At 36.7% G+C, this 24,433-nt stretch overlaps 1 protein-coding gene across 1 annotated transcript; it reads right to left on the reverse strand.

The window, feature by feature from the left end:
* Nucleotides 1–1,821: 1,821 nt before the first annotated feature.
* Nucleotides 1,822–24,090, reverse strand: LOC134539085 (G2/mitotic-specific cyclin-B3). The gene is made up of 9 exons (XM_063380815.1): nt 23,918–24,090; nt 19,603–19,825; nt 17,284–17,657; nt 16,466–16,643; nt 14,769–14,999; nt 9,306–9,461; nt 7,574–7,748; nt 4,878–4,986; nt 1,822–2,976 (listed from the first exon to the last, which is right to left on the reverse strand). Exons 2-9 carry the CDS (start codon nt 19,813–19,815, stop codon nt 2,913–2,915), a joined length of 1,500 nt encoding a protein of 499 aa, XP_063236885.1. The 5' UTR covers nt 19,816–19,825; nt 23,918–24,090; the 3' UTR covers nt 1,822–2,912.
* Nucleotides 24,091–24,433: the final 343 nt, after the last annotated feature.

Raw genomic sequence — 24,433 nt, forward strand, 5'->3', positions numbered from 1 at the left:
ACAAAAAAAAAAAGTGAAAATATACGCGATTATAAAAACAAAAACATACATATTTCTAATTTGTAAAAAATACTTTCTTACGTTGTTTCTGTTCCAATATCAAACTTTGTCTACACACGGTACAGATAACTAACGGAAGTTTGATAAAATAAAGAAAGGACGGGATTCTATTTTTAAAGCCACGCACTTAGGTGGCGACTGCACGGCTGAAGAATGTGACAGGCGTCAACGGCAAGATGTCTAGTGGCGAGCGAGAGGGGTGGAGATAAAGCAGACAAATAACAAAAGCGCGCTACAAGCGATCACGGCGTAAATTCCTCAAAAATACCTCGTTATAGCCGTGTTCTCGCTATTACCGTGCTCGCTATAACGAGATTCTACTGTATATATATATGCCAATTATTTTTAAAACAGAAGAGATTCAGTGTTATTGTCTTTATATTTTATGTAATCTGTTTATTAAAAAAGATAGCATATTACTAAAAAGTATGATTAATGTTTCATAATATACACTCATTTCTCAAAATAGTGTCATTTTGACTGATACATATGTACTTTTACATTACGATTTATAATTATCATGTATAACTTTTAAAAACAAAATAAATCTTAAGTATTTATGTTCTGTTCTAAGGTCATAATGTAAAAATTAGTAACTAAGAACAGTTGCAAAACTAAAAAAAGTAAATCTTTCCAATGCACATTAATTAAATATTTAAAAGATCAGCTTATTGTTATTAGAGTTATGTTTTGATTGACAATTCTGATTTTCATTGCATTTAGGTGTAATTGCAAGTTACCATATAATATTGTCCCTAGCAATAATCAATAATGTACATGTGTCTGAAGCAGCGTGATTATGGTTGACCTCATAAGCACACAACACAGCCTTAAAACCCAATGCAAACACCACAAAGATACTTTATTTCATAAAACATTCATGAGCCATAAATAGAAAGGGTGAAAAATCATAAAAACGATATAGCCGCGAATTAATGCGACTCGTTAATTACTTGTGATTAAACGTCTTATATACACTTTGCCGGGCAAAACTAACATTAAAAATACATTTTACAATAATTTTCCATGGAAAATTTGACATTTAAAATGTAAATTTTTCATGTACATGTAATCAAACCCTAATATATTTACTCTAGAAACAAACCACGCCACCATGTTGCCAAAGAATTGCTGCCAACACTTTTTTCCGCATTGTCAACAACTTTACAAACAATACAAGAGAAATAAAATATGGCCGCAGTATATTCTCTATGAAATTATCGAAGTTACTGCGTACGAGTAGTGTCGTTGAATTTCGTAGGCAACGGTACTACGTGGCTCGATATATCGATCGACGATTCTCAATGTATTTCCGTAGCGCCATTTACTACTTTAATTAATTACTCTTAGGTGCTACAGTACACATACGGTGCAGTAAACCTTTGCTTTGTTTTTACCGTTGGTTTTTACGCTGTTTGTAAACAAAGTGTAGTTTGCGTGGATTTTTGATAAAGTGCTCACATTTTACCATACAGTAATTGTTTTTACGTGTTTATGATAATATGGGGCGGACCAAGTCCGTTTCCGTACATTCGCGCGCATCGGAATATAAGGGCCATCATTTTTATGTTAGTGATACAAATATTTTGATTTGCAAGCCGTGCAACCTTCGCATCAACTGGGAGAAAAAGGATACGTCGGAAAAACATTAAAACATTGGGTCACATTGACAGACTCAAGCAATTTTCTGAGCAAGATGACAGGAAACGACATGCAATATTACCAACCACACTGCATAACCAAAAAAAAAAGGGGCAAAAATTGAGAAAAAGGAATTTATTGAAGAGACTGTGAAAATGTTTCTCAAGGCTAATATCCCTCTGTATCCAGCTGTAAGGGAATACATCAACAAGTACATTCCTGGTTCTGGGGACATACTCCAAGCATCTACACTGAGAAAAAATTATGTCCCTGTGGTTGGTTGAGCACTTATAAAATTATATAATATTGGTAATAAATGCTATAAAAATGCTACAAGTAAATATTTAAATGCTATAAATGACCAGAATAAATGCTATTTTTCACCCTCTCTAGCCATAAACCATGTGTGGGTGTGTGAAAAATATTTTATTGTGGAACTGAAGGTGATGGATACAGGACTAGAGAATGCATAATTCAGCTATGGTAAAAAGTTGCACAATGTTCAGTTACAATAAAAACCAAACACAGACAAAACAAGACTGATAAGAACACAAAAGGATACCTAATCTAAATACAAAAATTACCCATTTACATTTCTTTTAAAGAATATTCATAGTGATATCTGTACATCAACCCTAAAAAATAGTTAACAAATGTTGTCTATACACATATTTACAAGTTATACAAAAATCAATATAATGTCACTCCAGTGATTCATTTTCAATAAATTTACTAAAAGATTAAATATTAAATTTCCACTAAATTACTATAAGAACAAACAACTAGAATGAAATTGCGTTGTCTGTAGACAACTTATTTATCACAACATAAACCTAGTAACCTAAAGTAAAACAATGATAAAAAAGCTAACCTCACTTAACCTTCGCTCACACAAAACTCTCATAGTTTCACAAACAAAGTGTTTGTAGTCCTCGCCATATGATTTGTACATGGAAGTCCAGTGTGAGTTCGGGATGACATATAAAGACTTTCATCAAATACAAAATGCCTCGACACAAAGCATCGTCAAAACTACAGTACAAATAAATTCATAAAAACATCAAAAATATATACATACAAATGTAAGTTGTCTACAATAAAAAAATCCCTACTAAGAAAATGTAAAAATGAGCCTGAGAGCTTGCCCAGTTCTGGCAGCACCAGAGTCCTGAGATGTAGATACGCTCACAAAGACTTTTTTGGTACCAATCCTATTGGTTGTCGTCACCTGACAAGTTTTTCAAAAGTTTTTTTGTCGCCACCTTGAAGAAAGACCTGAAAAAATACAAGCGAAATAACCATCAGTAGCAAATTTTATACAGAAAACCCTGATCACACTAAACGTTTCTAGCAAGAACTATTTTTGCATCCATCCTAATACTCTGCCCCAATTCTGTGAACAGGCATTATTTTTAGATTTGATGAGGGGGGGGGGGGGGGGGGGGAATTACGAACGAGACCAGGGCGGGATCCCGTTCTCCCCTAAAAACCAGGAACTTGTCCAACGAGAAACGTCGGGAAAGAAATTACTCTTTCCTGTTTCCTGATTTAACTTTGACCGTACACATGCCCATGTACCAAACATTAAAAACTATTTTTAAAGAAAGCATTGAAATGTTATCTTATTCAATACATTGTCACAATTGAAAACACTACATTTTAAGCAGTTAAAACTACAAACAGCGGCATAAAAAATATACTTGGGCAAGGTCGTAAAAAAACCCTATCGGCAGAGATGGTGATTTATAGCATTTAAAATAATGACATTTAGCATTTTGAATTTGAAATTTAGCATTTTCTAGCATTTAAAAAACACAATTTAGCCAATTCTCTCATTTTACATTACTGAAGAAAAGTATATTTTTAAAAAAGAAACCATTGCTTTCCGTTTTACGACTTTTTTCCTTCAACCGACTTCTCGGTGTTTTTTTTTTTTTTGCAGTCTGATGTCCCTCAGATTTAATGTGCTTTTCAAGTAAATCTTTTTTTTTCCATTCCAGATGGCGATTACATAAATTAAAATTGTGCATTAAAATATTCGTATCACTTTCCTATAACTGTTCACTTTTGTATTCATTTATGCGATTGCAAATGGAAATGACATTTCGTCCCACTTTTACCACGAGAAATAACAGTATACAACACATTCACGAGTATGCACGTATTTTTAAACACGCAACATTCCACAGACTACACAAGAACGCGGCTTTCACGTGAAACACAGCCAGAAAATGGGACTTACAATTGTTAGCGCAACTAAGTAGAGATGTCGCAATATGGTGGCCTAAAAACTTGTACTCTGCAAGATGACGGACAATCTTCCAGCTAGTTGTTCTTTGCTTTGTTTACAATCGCGAGGCACGGATGGCCATTCTTCATTCAATATTTACGAACAATAGTAGTTGTGAATGACGTGACAATAAGATACTTGTGCTGAATATGCCATAAAATGATGGTTTCTTTTGATACTGAACTGAAACATAATACAATCGGTAAATAAATTGTGTAGAGTGAAGACGAATCTACGTTTTTTTACCTTGATTTCACATTTATCTCGGAATAGTCTAGATTTAGCATTTTATAGCGGAAAAAATATAATTTAGCATATTTTAGCATCTATTTAGCAAAAACTAAAAATCACCATCCCTACCTATCGGCTATCGAGCATCTGTAACATACATAAACTAATCAAAGTGTAAAGGGCAAATATGAGTTGATTTAGTTACTATTTTGCTAATTCTTGTAGTTTTCATAAAACATTTATTGGTAGTGGTAAGTAGATGGTTTAAAAATATTCAAGCATAGTGTACCCATTAGTGGCAACATACTGATGAAGAAGGCTGAAGAAACTGCTCTTAGGTTAGGTGTTTAGTCCAAAGCTACAAATGGGGTGAATAAACCACTTCAATGGTAGCGACTACTGAGTAAATTAAAAGTAAATAAAAGTTGTTAAAATTGACAAGTCCACATGTAAAAGTTTTAAACATTGACAAGTATAAAATTAAAATTTCCTGCCATTGATTTCTTCTGTACCAGGCAAATCTACTACAGTTTGGACCATAGGCGGATTTAGATGAGGGGGCAGAACGGTGAAATATACTCTGGATAATACGACGACTTCTGGACTCGTTAAGCAATTAACAGGTAATGAACCCGGTCCTGTTGATTTGACTCACCCGTCGGAATATTTGATGAATACTCTGCGATGCCTGTTGCTGTTCTTTTCGCAGTGCAACAGTTTGTTGAGGTGAGGCAACAGGTGTTTAAAGTCCTCCTCCTTGTAACCTGCAAGCACGGGTACCACCCACACACTACAGCAACATCCGAGCTTTCCTGGCGAAATAACAAGGTAACAAAGAGAGGTTAAGTTCAGTTACGTGCATTTACATCCTTAGAATGAGTTATTTTTGGCGGTTTAGTGAATTTATAAAAATGTGTTTTCTCCTCTATCGGTTCGGGATTAGTGAATCGGCAACCGTCGTAACGGCGTTTCGACGTATTCGCACAATGGCAAAATTTTATAAATCCGTACAGCTCTACATTTTATTACATATTTTTTTACCATTATTTTGGAAGGGTAATAGTAGAACCACAAAATGTTGTCTACAAACGAGAGGTATGGTAATAGTATGAGATCCGGCTGCAGGATTAGTGCGTTCATCGGTTTTTTGCTGAAAACCAAAGTTTTATGTATATTTATAATTAGGAGAATAAATATTTACCAGGTTGCCTATCAAAATTTGGCCGCCAGTATTTTTAATTAAATTATTTTTAATTGATGTTTGGGAAAAAATTTCGTTCACTTGTTTTTTAAATAAAATAATGTCTACATCACGGCAATTTATATGAAGATTCAAAAAAATCACGGTTGCCGTTGCGCACTTGGCCGCACCTCTTCACAGCCAGGTGTAAACAGGTATGATTTCGATGCATTTATACGTTCATAACGTTTATTTATTAATCATATATCAAATTAAAGCTAATTTTTTCTATTTATTATCATATATGGTTGCCTAATTAAATCCACCCGCAAATTAAGGGTTGCTGGCTGTTAAACATTATAAATATTTAAGGTAGAGTGAAAGAGAGTTAGCGCGTAACATCATTTGTCAGACGAGGATAGCGATTGCCGGCTGTGCGACGCTTTTAAGCCATTGCGCATGCGTCGAATGTTAGTGTTCTCAACCACCGGGGAGTAATAGAGACGACTTAATAAATACTCCAAGAAATATGTCTTCCTTTTTGGAGTATTTATTAGGTCGTCTCTATTACTCCCCGGTGGTTGAGAACACCAACATTCGATGCATGCGCAATGGCTTGAAAGCGTCGCACAGCCGGCAATCGCTATCCTCATCTGACAAATGATGTTACGCGCTAACTCTCTTTCACTCTACCTTAAATATTTATAATGTTTAACAGCCAGCAACCCTTATTTGCGGGCAGATTTAATTAGGCAACCATATACAGTAGAATCCCGCTGGAACGACCCCTCACGGTTCCCGAAAAAACGGTTGTACTTACGGAAGGGTTGTTCCAGAGAATTTGGGCAATTTTTGGCCAATCTCCCCCCCCCCCCCCCCCGGGCCGTTTCACGGAAAGAACCGTCCTTTATTTGGGCAGCTTTAAAATAACATCGTGCTAACGTTATGTAACGTGGGTAGTTTATTTTTTATCCATTTATTCCCCCCCCCCCCCCTTCCCACTCTTTCGGCGTCACCATTCGTCCCGCTGCGCCGGATGCCTGCCAGACACGTCTGTCGGCGCCAGGCGAGCTAACGGGCGGCGGACATAATAACCAACCGACGTGAGAAGGGAAGCGGACGTCAGAGTGTAAAACTGCGTGTGTCGTCAACGATTGTTCATAGAATCAAGCCAATAATTTTACCAAATCAAAATCCAAAAACAAATGCATGTGTCGTCAACAATATACAAAATTCACAAAATCAAACCACTAACCAAATTGGCGTCCAAGAAACAAAGCGTAATAAGTCGTCAACAATAATAAAAACCAAGAAATATCCGAATCAACAAGCAAAAGAAGCGTATCCACCAGCGAGCAAGATCACACTAACAAGCCACAAGACAAAGACACGGGATCGAGACGGCAACAGAAATGCGCATGCGCACCACTGTTTACCGTTATCGCTTTGGTGGCCAGTCTGGACTCTGGAGGGGTGGTATCTATTTTTAGCCATGTGTGTGCCTGCCAACAGTACAGCGCTCGCCAAGAAAAACGTGACGCGCAGCGCCGTACATAGTGTGTAGCGCACTTGTTTTTCATCCGATTTTACTCATTTTTTTCCCGAATTTTTTCACGGTTCCTCGAAAACTGGTCGTTCTTACGGAATGGCCGTTCCAGAGGGGGGTCTTTCGGGAGGGATTCTACTGTATGATAATAAATAGAAAAAAATTAGCTTTAATTTGATATATGATTAATAAATAAACGTTATGAACGTATAAATGCATCAAAATCATACCTGTTTACACCTGGCTGCGAAGAGGTGCGGCCAAGTGCGCAACGGCAACCGTGATTTTTTTGAATCTTCATATAAATTGCTGTGATGTAGACATTATTTTATTAAAAAAAAACAAGTGAACGAAATTTTTTTCCCAAAAATCAATTAAAAATAATTTAATTAAAAACACTGGCGGCCAAATTTTGATAGGCAACCTGGTAAATATATATTCTCCTAATTATAAATATACAAAAAATTTGGGTTTCAGCAAAAAAAACCGATGAACACACTAATCCTGCAGCCGGATATTAGACTATAAGTATTGTACAAAAATTAAAAACACTGAATTCCTCTCGTTTCAGAAACAAAATTGGGTTAAAAGTAAAAGCACACAGACGAGCGGTGTGGCTGCTCACCGGTGTAGTGCTCGAGCGTGGGCGTCCACCCGCCCAAGCCCAGCATCCTGAGCGCCAGCAGCAGGGACGCACACGCCATCTTCGACTCCGACACCGACACGAACATGTACTCCGTCAGTGACAGCTCCAGGATGTAGCGCGCCAGCGTCAGGTCTTGCAGCGACATGTTGATGCACTGCCCCCGGGAGAACATCACACACCGTGAGGGAGCGGTGGGTGCAGGGTGCCCACAAGGGAAAAAACATATTTCGTACCAACTTAGGCGAAAAAAAAGGGACTAGATTTGAAAAAAAAAAAAAGGTACTAAATTATAATTTGTTATAGTTTGTAACAATTTAGGAAGTTATTATGAAATTGCAATGCTCTAACTTAAATATCACACCACACACACATACATTCCATAGTTTTTAAAAATAATTATCCTTAGTAATAAAACATATATTAAAGAAAAAAAGTACTAGATCTGAGCGTAAATGTACTAGACTACTAAAAAAACTTATAAAAGTACTAGATCTAGTACGAGAGTACTAACTGTGGACACCCTGGGTGAGTGGTCTGAGCACGGAACGTGATCTGGGTTACATTCCCGGCGGAGCCAAACCTGGACAATGCTTCCGTGAGCTGGTGGATTTCTCAAGGTCCCCTATCCCTTCCCCCACACAAATCATTCATTCCGTAAATGCTCGGTTCCCAATATGACCCTTATTGTCTAATGACAATGACGAAATGTCAAAAAAGTTGTGGTTATTTATATTTTAATCCTTTACACAAGTCATCTCAATCCCAACACTTCTTAAATATATCAATCTTTTTATTTGCACAATTCTTAAAAAATTTTTCTTCATAAATCTGCAGAAAAATTCCTCTGACTTCAACTTTTTGTTTTATTTATTGTTGGCCTTATTTCGTGGCATTTTTTCAGTCCTTCATAATTACCTGCCCCATATCAATGTATTATCAATATATTTGGACCATAAAAAACAGTACATATTTCCTTTGAAATAGCATGAACATTTCTTTTTAATACAAAAATTCAAATTATTCCCAAACCAGTCAGACCTAGATTTCTCACATAAAAATCGCATGATGTTTCTGGTTCTGCTCTTAAGATTCCGAATGCTTTGTGCAGGTAGTAAACACAACAGGATGAAGCTATCTGTTTTCAAGTCGACAAGCCGTTTGGTTTTTACAACGGGAAAACACAGTAAGTACAATTACTTTTAAAACTCTTTTAGAACGTGAAATGTGCGCACGTAGTCAGGTATCGATAGCTCGCCGATTGCACGCAACACGCACGCACGCACGCACGCACGGTCTAGTGCTGAGCAAACTAGATTTTGATTGCCCGCACTCTTGAGGGTAGCGCGTACTACGAAAATAGTTACGTCAGTTCCGGCTCACATTCGGGTTACGATTTCCCATTTAAAGTTTAACTAAAAATGTGTTTTTGTTGCATGACTATCCGTTTAAATTGTTTGGCATGCTATTACGATCTATTCTGAGGTATTTAATTTAACGCTATTCCCATGAACAACTCTACCTCCCACAAAACTGCCTTTCCTGCACGATAGTCGCACCTCTGGCTAGTAGTATTAACAATAATGTGCAAGTTTTGCTACTTTTCGTGACTATGCTATATTTCGCATTTTGCCTCGGAATTCGCGAATAATTTGCGACCGCGAATAATTCCCCTCCCCTAGCTACCCGGGCCGACGGACCGCACAGCTCTCACCCTGGCGTATCTGCGCAGGAAGCAGTAGGACAGGGGCATGCCCAGCTCGAAGCGGAGAGTCCTCAGCACCTCCTGCTCCATCCGGATCAGCTGGTCCCTCGAGCACACGTAGTCGCTGATGAAGAGCAGGTCCTCCAGAGATGGCGGGTAGCGCTCCTGGACACACACATCACCGCCACATTTCCACTACCACACGAGTCCACGTGAAACTCCATGCTCGTTAGGCACGGATAGGGACACCTGCATTTCGCAAATACATTTTGTGTCAAGGTATCTCACAAAATACTGCAGCTCTTCTCCTGTGGTTATTGGCTGAGGTCGGGGAGAGGTGAGTGTCGTCCCGCTCTTGACGGGGCCAATGAGAATGTGGTCACCGTGCTGCTGCACCCTCACAATTTGCCAAGACTCTTAGAAAAATGCTACAGTGTTTTGTGAATTACCTCGACATGAAATGAAATCGCGAAATACAGGTGTCCTTAGGTATGGATAGAAATTAATAAGATTGTTTTTTCATTGAACAAGAATGCTGGTACATTTTTCACGCCCTGCACCTTCGCATCCGGTCACTGCCACTTTCGGTAGTTTCTTCCCCCGTTGCCTTTGATAATACCTCACATCTGCTTTTGCAGTATTATTAATTTTAGGCGTGATGATAAAGTACGATCTCCGGCAGAGTAAAATAAAATAACAAAAAACACTCCAATCTGACATAAATTACGCTTATCAAGTCTAGCTCACAAGACTGCAAGTCCTTTTGACATTTCAAATCAGTGATCACATACCAAAAAATTATAAAGCTAATAGGCCTGTGCTAATATTCGAATATCAAAACGAATAGTTTATTATTCGTATTTGATTTCGAATACTAACACTTTGAAAAAACGAATATTCAGTCATTTACGAAAAAGGCTGAACAGAATCTCTGAAACCGGGAAACATTTCAGGATCACGGAGGTTTATCTCGTTGGGCGGGGGCAAAAGTTCAGCGGGATTTTCGTAATGTTTTAGAGTTATGTATGTGGAGTTATTCCACTACATCTGGCTGGTAAAGCCCGTTTGAACACAGTAATTTGGAGCAATAACTAACGTATTTTATGTAGAAGAATGTCGTCAGGTCGTTTAAAATAGATTTGAACTGTCAGCATACTGATAAAGATAAATACGTGTCTGTAAAATCCACACAACATGGTTTGTCGGCACTGTAATTTCGTTCCGAACGTGACGGCGAAGAGAAAGAAAATTGTACAGACCATGTGGAAAACATCTGGCCGCATACTCACATCAAAGACTCCAAAAGACTAACATGCTACGTCAATGTTTTTCAACAGGATAATACACAGTAAACGACTGGATGCAGGCGGAAACCAACCCCCCCTCACCCCTTCATACCCTTATCAAATTCCTCGCGTAGTGACAGCTAAGGCAATTATCCTGTTCCGCACGTCAAAAAAAACTCTCGCCAAGAACTTACTTTAAAGCTTGCGATCACGTTACATGGTGTACCAAGATTGTGAAGTAAATGTGTTTTCTATGATGGTAGATCCACAGTTCAAAGATTCACTAATTGAGGATGAAAAATATATATATATATATATGGGTTGAAAATTTGTGCAGGGAGGTACCGGTATGTAATCTGTGTAAGCTGAACACAGTAGCTGAAACTATAACTGAGACAAGTGAGGCTACAAGTAAAATGCCTATTAAGAAGTCATCTCTGTGGGCCTACGTGAAACCTTCAACAGCAGCTCAGTCTAAGCTTGCAAGCTACGAAGCACGAAGCTGGCAGCACCCTTAATCCCAAAGAATGAAAATCCTTTCAGTTTCTGGTCAGAGAAGGGGCGCACTTGTTTCCGAAACATAGCTGTGGTAGCAAGAAAGTACTTGCCTATACCTGCCACACAAGTGTGCAGTGAGAGACTTTTCTCAACAGCTTGCAACATTGTGACGTGTAGAAGAGAGAGTCTACTCCCCGAAAATGTAGAGCAGCTTGTGTTTTCCACAAAAATTTAAATTAGCTAATACATATGTAGCGATGTGACAAGACTCTTTTTAATACAAACTAATTATAAAATTGGAGAACCTTAAAATTGTAAATACGGTCAGTTTTTTTGATTCTACATACATTGTATCAGTAAATATGTACCTGTTATCATATTGTAATGTGATGTGATATATAGGGCCACGATTATATGGTGAATCGTGAAATCGCGAAATTTTCAGCGAATTTATATGGAAAATGCGAAAAAAGCGATTTTTAAGAAAAACCGCTAAATAACACCAAAATTACACAATACAAGTCTCATATTTTAATGTGAAAAGCTTGATAGTCAAGACTTGCCCGGGTCCTGGTTGATAAGCTGGAAGAATTTCCTGCCTTGCATTTCTACATGCTTCCTCTAATCAGCTTTAGGGTGCTGTCTGGTCAGCGTGTGTGTTAGTGAAGCGGGATGATAAGAGCGACGCTTAATGGTAGTTCTAGCGCGGTAAAACCTGCAAGTGCAAGGCTCTGAACTGGCGCGCAGTCATCTCGTTCCCGTCAGATAACTGTGAAATTTGATCGGTGACCGTAACATTATATGGCGGAAAAATAAAGATAAAGGTGTAATGTATTTCCCTCTGATACTTTCAAGAAATTTGTAACAGGTTTTTTACACCTAAAACTTCGAAAACATGCCTTTTAGCCATTTTATCTCCTCTAAATCCTCTTGATCCGATATCAAAAGAACCAGTTGGGCATTAACAAATTCTTAAATGCTTTTCGTAAAAAGACTCCAGTCGGATATCTAGTGTAGTTTGGAAATCGCGTAGGTTTTTCATGGCTGTGCGCGGCACAGGACTGTAGTTGCCATGCGTCACGCGCCGAGAATGTTGTCCGGCAGGAAGGGCGAGTATAGTTCATTTGCGGTAAAAATGAATACTTTTACGGCCCTGCTAATTTTTTCCATTAAAGAAATTTTGAAGTTTCAGTGATTTTCCAGCGGAAATAATGTTGTGTAACTAACAAACAAATTGTATCAAAACAATTAATGGTAAATGGCTGTGGGGGGCCCTTAAAAATTTTTCATTTTACCAGAAATGGACTATACAAACCTGGCTTTCGTCGCACGCAGTATTGAGAAGGGGAGGAAGGATGTTGACAGTTTCACATGTCAACGGACGTTGTGGGAGGAGGGGTAGAGAGACACCACGGTTTGTATGCCTGGGAGGGATGAACCTTGAAGTATGTCCAGGGGAAGGAGAGGTAAGCCATATGACGTCATGCGTCCGCCGCCAGCCTTTCTAGACGAGATTCCAGCACTCCCACTTACGTTCCACAAGCTACTGCTGCCCTATTTTTAAGCAGAATGTCCGATTTTTTTCTCTCTTCTTATACGAACATTAGTACGATTATTATAAACCCACACAAAATATATGCTGCGTGTTAAATAATAGCTTTTATAAGCTTTTATTGTGAGTTTTACCATTTTTTCCCCAATTATTTTATTTTTGTTTTGGTGCCAAAATATCAGAATTTTTTTTTGACGGTTCCTGAGAATGTATGGTACTTTTTAAAAGAAAATTTTTAACCAGAACATTAAAATGTTGATTACATGTGATTCTAAACAACACCACAGGCCCAACTGCTATTTTTTATGTCACAATCGTGAAATATATTGTGTAAGTACCATGAATAGCTTAAAAAACCCATAAAGACGAAATAACGACGAAATGTGTGGTTTTAAATGACGAAATCAGGTTCAAAATAAAACCATATAATCTTGGCTCTAGTGATATAACATGTTTTATGGGATTTCAATTCTCATTCCAATTATTCGAACTCAATATTCGTATTCGAGAATAATTTGGTATTCGTATTCGAATTCGATTCGAACTAAAAAACTGATATTCGCACAGGCTTAAAAGCTAACTTCTTAAAAATTTTTTTACATTTTCAATCACACTATGTATTTAGATAATAAATGATACTTCTGAAGTAGATAAATTAAATAAAACAGAAGACAAAATAAAAAATCTTGAGTAAGCAAACACAAGCAGCGTTACGAGAATTCCGTAGCATCACTGCTACTTCTACCCTTCCAGCCATTAACAACTAGCATATAGCATGCTATGCCACCATACCTGCCAACTTGGCTAGACCACCACCAGTAAAATTTGAGGGGAAGGGGGGAGGGAAGACAAATTATTAAGTAAATCATAAATTATGATTCAATGTTAGTGAAACATGCAACTTAAATAAAGCCAAATCCTAATTGCATCAATAGTTTTATGGATGCATACTTGTAAAAAAATTGACTTAATACCTAAAGGACTAATTACTGTAAGTATTAACAAAACAAAAAGTCTATACTGCTCAAATTTATGCATGGCACCTGCAACCTTAGATATGAAAAACTTCTGACAGACAATCAGGATTTCCTGTTGGCATTTTTCAGGGCCACATTTCCCCACCTTTTTTTCAGTTTAAATTCTTTCACATCACTTCATGATTAGCTTAAACAATAAATTACATCATTGAGATAAATTTTATGAATGTTTATCAGTCTTTGCTGGTAATGGCACTTTAGGTATGCTCTGATAAAACAGAACCTCGGTTAAATGAGACACCAGGGTTAGGAAAAAAACCAGGTTCACATAAAAAAAACCAAACTTTTTTTTTGTTCAAGCCAGGTTTTTTATACCATAAGTTATGTTCAAATGATAGCCATACATTTCACTTCCTGCCACTCACATTGAACCAGAAAAGCTATAACATCAAAGAACTGAAGTTTAGTAACCCACACATCTGACGGACATTTCGCCACAGGATTCTACATAGAATGTCCGTTTACCACAGATTGGGGATTAACTATTTAATATATTTAATTTTAGAGGAGTATTTAGCTGGGTATGATTTACAATTTATTCAGAGAATTATATCTTGATTAGTACATTGTTTTTTGTTCCTATAAAGCACAAGAAACATTAATGACCAAACTTCAGTTGTTAAGGGGGTGCCTCCCATTTCAAGTCATGATTTTATATTTATATTAATCACTGATCAACTTTTAGACTTTTGCAATTGTTTAACTTTTATGAAATGAAACAAATATATACAGAGCATACTTTTTGGATAATTAGCTGCCAAAGTTACATTTTTAACCTTTTGGGTTGTACGAATTATGGTTCAAACCTAGACAATACACTTATGCATATTAGTAAAGATTAGTCTGAAACCATAATTTATGCACGTTTTTGAAGAAAGGGGCTTTGATAAGAGCATCGTTGTCTTACATATCAAGCAAGCATCATTTCTAAATCTATATTAGTTAATAAGTTATAAGCAAAATGAAAATAGCATTGAATCTCATGATGTTAACGCGGGTTGCGTAGTGCCCCTGAAACACTGAAGTGGCCGCTAAGAGTGGGATTAGATCTTTCATAAATGGGCGGACCCTACGGGGCGAGGCGGGAGGGATAACGCACCTCGTACTTGGCGGCCAGCAGGATGCAGGACATGCCGACCACCTGCAGCACGGCGATGGGCACGCACTTGCGGGCGAGGTAGTGGTCCAGCAGCCGCACCGCCAGGTACAGAGACTCGTGGTTCAGCTCAAAGTGCTCCTGCAGCTCCACCAGCCAGTCCACCAGCTGGGAGCGCGACGACGCCTGCACCTGGCTCTGGCGCTTCATGTAGTCCCCCACCCGGTACTTCTCCTGCATCAGCAGGTCACTCTCCAGTAAACAAATTCGAATAACGCCCAACCACAAAAAAAAACCTTTATCTTCACCACCCTTTTCACAGCTCCTTCCAAATGGACGTAGTTATGCAAAAAGGAACCAACCCGCATGAAACCTATTCTGGATATTTTGAAGTTAAAGTTAATCATAAATTGTAATTCTCGTATTGATAACATAATGCGGGTATAATTTTAATGGTCTAGTATAAATACTGATATAATAATAGCAACGGCGGTACGATCAACCTTGTACTATTTTAATTTATTTTCAAATAAAATATAACAAATTGTGGGTTGGTTCCTCTTTGCATAACTACGTCCAATTCACCGTTACAAGCCTCTCTCTCCCTCCAAAGACAAAGTTACATATCCTTCCGCTGTCAATATTTGCACTTACTTCAACCAAACATAAGTTTAACAAAAATAAATAAATAAATACAAGATTTTAAACCACAAATTCATTTACTTTACCATCATGTAACAGCTTACAATAACGTCTGGCAACCTATAAAGAAATAGTTCCGGCACAATATGGCGGCAGCCTACAGCGATTTTCTCTCAAATAAAGTGAAACGTCACTTGGCCAATCACGGCTAACTAGGCTAACACTTTTAAACACCTCTTGGCGCCAGCTGGGCGGCCCTTCCTTACTCATTCTACCCAAAATGCGGCTTAATCTTGAATTTATAATTACCTCTGCCAGAAGTCACAAAGGGAAAAAAAAGGAGTTACAGAAAAAAACACCTAACACAAACACAAGAATATATTTTTTTTATATTCTCAAAACCCCCACGTTAAAGAATCAATGCTGAAGGTAGGTCAGGGCCTAACCTCCTTACAAGGCCCTTAAATAACAGAAACTACAATGAAATGAAATATCCAATATGTAGACCCAAGATTATACAGTGTTATAAAAAAATACCAATTCCGCCTTAATAGTCAAACATGTACACATCAAGGGCAACGTTGACAACTGCTACAAAAATTTGTAACAAGACATTTTAAAAGTGAACATAGAGAACCACTACATATATTGATGAGAGCAAGTTAAAACTGCAATAAAATCATTCAATATTTAGTAATGTTTTTAGTCCATGAAAAAGTTCATATTTTCAAATTTAAAGTTTGCAACTATGCTGTTTTTAAGGGGAAATTTAGGAACATCTGCAGCACTCAAAAACATAATTTAAGATTAACAACTTTTTTTAAATGGAAAAACCACCAACATATAAATTAAACCCATTATGCCTAAATTTTTAATTTTTAACCTTTAATTAGTTTATGACTATTAATTGAATATGTAAAAATATATATTCATTTTTGTATAAATTCATTCCACGGTCACAAGCTCTTTTAAGACACCCAGGATCTCAAGAATTCCTATCGTAAGATGCTTGTTCTCACTTCTCTAAATTAACATCAGCTTAACACAAATACACTTGCCTCGATGCTCTTCAAGTAGTCAAACACATCCATGGCATACATTCCAACTTCAAACAAATTGTTTAAATTTTTCTTGTCAAAATCCTCCACTCCTGGAACCACTCTCTCTTGCGAAGATTTTTCAGCATCTTTACTAACTTTGACACTAGTCAGTTTTAATTTTGGTTTGACATCACTCCTGAAAGAAAAATGAAACTAAAAATAATATTGTTGCTTAACACAATCCAAACAATAATGACATTAGTAAAAAAGATGAGTAACCATAATGAGAGCAACCAGCATTTTTTTTAATGGTGGCATAGTGTCTGGAAATTGCAGAACTTCAATAGAAAGAATTAGTTCTGAGAAAAGAGTCACTAACAACTAAACTCGCATAATATTAATACTGAGCATTCATGAAAGGAAACCTGAGTGCCAACTTTTGATTTTTTTTTAAAGTAACCAACTTTATTCAATCAAAACACACAGAAATTTTTTTTTCCCCGAGCAAATCTTAGGCTTCCAATATTTCAGAAGCTTTGCAACAAATGCAAAGCTTCACATCAGATGCGAAGCTCGAAATAAAACAAATGGCAAATTTCCCGGCGAAGTCAAGTCGAATTTTAAAAAAAAAAAGTCGATTCACTTTAGTTGAAGCTTCGTACAGGCCAAAAAAAAATCGCACATACTAACATGCAGTGATGTTTCCCTCAAAATTGTTAATTTTTCATGTTTTAAATTTTTTGTTGATATTAATTTTTTATAATCGTCACCAAATATTTCCGTGGACTTGCTGTATTTCATAGTAAAACCCACGGGGCAGTTGGAGAGTTACTCACAGGCTCTCGCTGGCCGTCACGAAGAGTTCGCTGTCCTCGCTGTCCCCCGACGCATCGCCCTTGGACCCCTCCTCCTTGATGGCGAGCCTCGACAGGGCCCCCTTGCACGACGACGTGGAGCTGGCGGCAGAGCTGGTGCCACTCCTCGGCTTCACCTCGGGGAAGTTGACCCTGGGCACCTGGGAGGGCACGGGCCTCACCACCGCCTTCTTCACCTCCGCCAGCCGGGACGTCACCGTGGTCGAGGTGGTCGTGCGGGTGTGCAGCGTGGAGCACCGGGTGAGCCGCGGGCGGGCGTTCTCAGGCTGCTTCGGCGCGGCCTTCGCCGCTGGCTTCGTCGCTTTCGAGTTCTTGAGCTTTAGATTTACCGCCACCTGAAAACACAGCATCCTTTAACAATGTTGCAATTCGGGACTAACGTGTTACTCTGTGAACGCAAGGCAATGTGATATCAGAACAGACGGTTGAACTTTTCCATGCGTCAAATACTATGCAAATGTATTGGCCATTGATATATATTCTCTGGACCTATCCGAAGACTTACTGGTGTATTCTGTCTTATACCATACTAGCAATTGTTTATTGTTTCTACAGTTTCATACTTACAGTAGAATCTCAGTACTAAGTACTTACAGGGACCTCAAGTTTTTGTACTTAGTACTGAAAGTACTTAGTACTGAAACATACATACATATCATCTATACAGAGAGAGAAAAAATATATTTAAAAAAAATAGCTACAGGAGAGCCGCAAGGCCATATGTCTTTGCAACTATGACTTGCTTTTCCCCCTTGTCTAGTTCTCTGAATATTTCCACTTTTTCCTTAAGCGTGAATTGCTTTCGTTTCTTTTTATCTCCAGGATCGCTCATATTGTAGTACAAATACAATGCGGTGTCTAAATAACGTAACCTGAAAATAAACTCAAAAATAACAATCCCGGCACAGACATCAACAGTATTTTTAGCGTAGCGTAACACTTTTGCCTAAATAATTAATACTTCTCTCGAACTTCCGTGTTTCGATGTATCGAATGGTGTTGTGTTGCTCACGTCGCACACTACGTACGGTTTAATCTATGGTAGCGCGCGCAACTGTTTGTTAACTTTGTTTTGAGGGTTTAGAGGTTAGAAAATATGTTGCGGTGGTATTTGTGTATGTTTGTTCTACAACATTAATCATTTAGCTGGAAATTTATTTACCAGTTGAAGTAAATTTTAGTGTAGTAATGCCACGCTTCTAGTAGAATTTATACGTTATAGTGAAAACATGATACTTTAAACTGAAACTGTTTTGTATGGTGAAGATACGATTTTTGGCGGGGACTTAAAAAAAATACGTTAAAGTGAAATATACGTTATAATGAGGTACGTTGTACCGGTATTCTACTGTACAAGCATTCTATTAATTAATAAAACAATTTTAAATGTATATTCTTTGCTTAGTAATATGAGAGCAAAACTAAAAATATTATATAACTAAATCTTAGCATATCTTCATTAGCTAAAACTCACTACACTTACAGTAGGCTATATTAAAACTTCCTCACAGGCCTTTTTAACTCTACTTTCACCTACCTATACCTTATATTTTCTATTTAATTAAAACATTTTTGTCAACAGGTTACTGCCATAATCCAAATTTAAAACAAATCAATAGATCAAGTAACTACCATACCAATAAGTTTTGCATTCACACAAACAGATTCCACCCCAATAGCATTTATTCATTACAGAGGTGTGAAAATTATTAGACTCAAAAGCAAAAAGTTTAATTTTTTTTCTAGTTTTCCTTACTCTACATAGATTCTAGAATTACCTAGCCATTTAATACCATCAAATTAACTAACACTATGCACACAAAATACTAATGCACTGTTTAAAATGTAAATTTTTTAAAATAAGAATATAAAATGTTTTAATGTTGAGTAAGAAATCTCGCACCTCTGTACTCACAAGACAGAACAATTGGAAGGTCTCCAGGTAAAAGGTAACAAGTCACATTTTGGTGATTTTTAGCCTATTCCAGCACTTAAACTCTTAAGTATACTTAGAATATGTAATGCATTTTAATCATTGGCAACTATGTTGGTAATTATGTTGGTAAATAAAAGAATAATGCACGAAAAAATTTAAGTATTGAAATTCAATTTTTATCTAAGAGTTTTTTTGTTTCTCCTGCAAAAAGTGAATTCTTGACTTGTTACCTTTTACCCGGAGACCGTCCAATTATGCATGTCAGCCAGGCTTTAGGCCCACTGAAAGCAGGAAACTGCAGCAGTACAGAAAAAAAAAGGCTAGAACGCTGCAAGCACACTCACATTCTTGAGGTTGTCCGCATTGGCCTGGAGTTTCTTCTCGTTTGTGATGTCGACAAGAACCTGCCTCTTGTGTTCTGCCTCGAGCTTCGGGGGAGTGCCGGCTTTCCTCTTCGGCAACTCCTGGTTCGTCGGCGGCTTCATGAAGCTTCGAGTCGCCACCCGCCTATTCTGCGCCGCCGATGGGTCGACTGTCAACTTCTTTATAGGCGGCATGGCTTATTGTCTACCAAAAAAAAAAAGTATGCAGTTAATACAAATAATATAGTGTAGCAAAAAATTGATTGAATGGCACACAAGAATGTCCCAGTTATAAATTTTAAGAGTGTACCAAATGAAACCATTGTAGAGTATCGGTTCAAGGTCACAAAGAGAAACTCAAAAACAGGTTTAGATAGGCACATGCGAAGTACTGCTTTGTTGTTTACTAACTTGCAGCACGAAAGAATGGCTCTTTTCGCAACTAGTAGAGGGTGAACATGTGAACTTTATTTGGCAACAGAATGAAACCCCTCCCCTTTAGAAATCTGTTTGTACGAGAGTGGTTGAAACATCCAAGACCCTCATCATTGTATTGGTCATAATGGTGGGGACGTCAAGAGCTCTTTTTCGCTGGCCTACACGTACACCTGACATACCGCCATACATGCCTAACGATTTGCCCAAGTTGAGACACAGAATTGAAGAGGCTATTGCTTCCATTGCTACAGACATGTTTATCAAAGTGTGGGAAGAATTGGATTTTAGGTTGAATGAGTGCCGTATAACTAAAGGTGCACATATTGAACATTTGAAAGAAAAACTGGATTAGTTTACCTTCAATTTGATGTATGATTTGCTGTTAATAGTTTATTGTTATAAAATATCATTTAAACTTTGGAGATTCTTTTATGGATCTCCTGTACTTTCATTCACTAGGCCCAACAAAAACATTACATACCTAACTATCACAACTAAAACCACAGACTTCTAACTGAAAAATCTTTACAGGGATATGTATGTATGTGTATATATATATATATATATATATATATATATATATATATATATATATATATATAAAATTATTCAAACTTAGCATCTATTTGATTGCATGGTCATTAGGTACAACACTCAATCGAGTCACTCATGTTCAGAATTTTTTTGGGATGGATTATAGCTGTTAACTTCACATTTGTTTTACTCAGTCTCTTATAACTCTCAGGTCACAGGTCATGCCCTCTATACTCTACCACTCAAGGTGTTGAGGGTTGTTTCGATGCAAACATCTAGTTCTGTGTTGTTGGTAATGTTCAGGGTATTGCGATTTTAAGGACAGTGAATAACTTGTGTATCATGTTAAAATAGACAAAATTGATAATTTGTCATATTATTTAGAATTAAGTATTTTTGATAGCATGTATTTTTTCAATTATTGAAGGTTATGTGGAGTATATTTATTTTGTATTGATAATTTTATGTTAAAACTCCTACAACATTATTTGATTAAGCGCTATCATTTGTGGCATGACATTACACATCAGTTTACCCTTCAGAAAAATTTCATATTTTTGAAGATATCTGCTTTTGTGCCAAGTTAAAAAAAAAAAAACCTAAAGTCATTCCTTTTGCCTATATCAAAGTTACCAACATTTCGACCTCACGTCTTACTTTTTTTAATTTAACAGGGTAATTTTTTTTATACATAATCAATCTTGTAACAATCATTTATGATCTAAATATTTTATATATTGTTTTTGATATTTTAGTGTGTGTGTGTTTGTTTTGTGATCCCTGTAGGTATGTGGTACAGGCAGCCTATGTATGTTCACCAATTACGGTACCTAGTGCTTACCTGTTGTGGTTTTTCGCTTTAGGTGGTGCCTGCCTGCTCTTAGTACCTAAGAGAGGTCAGTGCCTACATACTATCAGTAACTACATTTTTCTGTACATTTGTGTCATGCCCAATGCGAAGGTCCCTCGACTGTTGGTGAACATGTGACAAAACATTTTTTTAAAGAAAATCTAGAATGTAAAGATCTATTATTTACAGGAAAATAGCAATTTTAAGTTAGAGCTTAAACCTTTCAAAAATAATTTCCACATAAAATACGTGGACAGTCTCCAACTATGTATTTATATATAATGTGAGACTATAAATTTAAGTGAAGCATCACTAATCAAAATGCAAGTTACCAAAAGACTAGCAGCATTACTATTTCACAACCTTTCCTCATATTTTTTTGTAACTTCTATGACCCGTTACACCCTGACAAAAAATTTCAGGATTTTTACACAATCTTTTAACCAAATTTTCTTACAAACATTTAATTCAAGATTACGCTTGCAATTGGGCTTTTACCAGGTGACAAGGTGTTCTCACCCCCTACTTTACTCTTCAATTTTCTAAAGCTGCTTACACAAGTCCTTCCCACCCCTCACAGCCAATGCCTCCCCCTTAAATTCATTCCACTACCGCCCCATTCTCACCACGAACGAGTGCTTCCGTTTTTCCGTTCGTCTCCACTCCGTCTGTATCTTCCCCTCGTGGTCTGTCCTCCCTCTGTACCCACCTGTGCAATCTTGTCTCCAAGCTTCCTCCAACGCCTCTGCCCCTTGACCACTTTCAACAACCTTGCCAGTGTTTCCACCTCCCTCCTCCCCGGCAAGTGTCCCACCCCAGCTCCTTTAATAACTGACGGTGTCTCTCTCTCTTCTCTTCACCTTCACAACCTCATCACCCATCTCGCTGCCTTGCTTGAACCTTTTCCAACTCTTATTCCCCATCAGCACGTATTCTCCCAAGTTGTGATTGCATACTCCACCATTGACCTCACAGTGGAATACTTTTTTTTCCCTGCATTCTTCCTGCTCCCTTCAAGACAAATTAAATACAACATTAGCAGGGATGGTCTGATTTTTGTGTTTACAAAGCTAAAATGTTTCCAGGGATAATTTCTACAGGATGTAAAAAGGCAATCTCCAACTATTTATATTTAGTATGCTACCATAAACTGAAGTAAGGTGTCAAAAGCAAAATAAATCACAAAAGGCTCAGGAAATAAAGCTAGGCTTCCAGCACAGTTACCTACCGTTTAGTTCAATATGGTTTTTTTTATCAGTCATTAAGTTACTTTTTTTTAAGACTTTGGCCAATTATTGACACAACCATTAATAACCAATTAATGGGCATCTACATGTAGCTGTAACCAAATTTGCTGAAGTATAAACATAATAAACACAAATGCACTTGACCCCAGAAGATGTGACAAGAGCTGTCAAAATTGCAATTTAAGTATGCAGGTATTTGCCTCAATGTATATTGACTTTTTTTTACCAAACAAACAAAAATATTTAAATATTAAGTAAAGGTAACTTAGAAAGAAAAAGTTAAAATATAAATTTTCAAAATAAATGTGACAAATAAAAAAAGTTGAATAAATTTGTAATTCTTTCAAACACTTTTTCTTAGGATAAGTATTTTTGTTTGTTCACAACAGTAGTGATTCATCCATCTTCAAAAACCCTTAGCTATCTTTGGCTTCTTGGAAAGTGCATTGCTGTTATATTACCCGTTGCTGTCTGAATACACATTAAAAGAACAATATGCATCCTAGGATTTATTAAAAAAAAAAAAAGGAAATGGATCACAAACATCAATTTACTAGATCATTTCTGATCAGCATTATTGATAAGGTAAAATCATAATAATAGCACCTGCTTAGAAATAAAATAAATGGAGTGAACGGTTGGATAAATAAAATTTGAAGTATACTTCACAAATGGTCAACATTTAATTAATCGGAATTTAGACCAGCGATCAACTTCATGAACACCACTACAAGTTTCTGAATGAAGCTAACGAATTAAGGGCATAACAGATTTTTCACAGGCACAGTAAAACATATGGAATTTTACATTTCCACTTCATAAATTTTTAATACTGCTATAACATTAATACTAAATCTGTGCACGAAGGAATATTAATAAAACTAACTTGTATACATACAGCAATGTTTTATCTTTATACTCAAATTTATAAATATTAATTTATGTTATAAACCATTACATAGTTTGACGTCTAGACAAACAAAAAAAAATCCGGTGGCAAGCATTCCACCAATTTACTCTAGCTTTTAACCTCGATTTATATTGAACAGAAACATTAAAAGATCATAATTGGTTTACTATGCACTTTTATTGAAGTTTTTAGGAAAAATAAGCCATTTAAAATCTTTGTTTTCATAGCGAAAATTCCAACTCGTAACGGCCCTTAAATATTTTTAAAATAAACGAAACCTTTTACAATCTAATTAAATTTGACTAAATATATTCTTACCGTAGTTTACTATGTCTTCTTTTTCCACAAACACGAACAAACCCTGAATAGGGTTCAAACTCCAAAACTAGAACTCTTTTAAAACTCAAAACTTCTGTGACAAATTCTTGAAATGACCGTTACAGCACTTGGTTCCAGATCGCATTTCATTGGTTACCGATTAAAGAGACTATTCAAATGTAATACCAACAGTAAAGTAAGAAATATTAAGTGCTGCCATCTATAATTGAATTTTAAGGGAAATTTCGTTACTGAAAAAATTAGGAACATTGTTTTTATATCCTTAAAATGCACTTATTTTGGTTTGGTAAAAGATATCTACTAATTTTACAGATAAAAAAATTATAGAAGCAAAAATAAAGTTAATTTAATTCAGATATATTCCTGTAACATGTTAGTTTACAAAATTTTCAAGTTACTTTTATCCCTCCTCGTAATGATAATGTTTATGATAATATAATAAACAGAAAAGTTTTTATATACATATTAAAATTGTAAATACTAAAATCTAATTTT

The sequence above is a fragment of the Bacillus rossius genome, chromosome 14 (genome assembly GCF_032445375.1).
Source record: "Bacillus rossius redtenbacheri isolate Brsri chromosome 14, Brsri_v3, whole genome shotgun sequence".
NCBI classification, from domain to species: Eukaryota; Metazoa; Arthropoda; class Insecta; order Phasmatodea; family Bacillidae; genus Bacillus; species Bacillus rossius.

Bases quoted from the DNA above. Each gene is read 5' to 3' on its own strand.
- LOC134539085 (XM_063380815.1), bottom strand. From the start codon at position 19,815: ATGCCGCCTATAAAGAAGTTGACAGTCGACCCATCGGCGGCGCAGAAT. The intron at 16,644-17,283 runs GTGAGTAACTCT...TTTTTCTTTCAG, and splicing joins GTGACGGCCAGCGAGAGCCT to GAGTGATGTCAAACCAAAAT. The intron at 15,000-16,465 runs GCAAGTGTATTT...CTGCTGATGCAG, and splicing joins ACTACTTGAAGAGCATCGAG to GAGAAGTACCGGGTGGGGGA.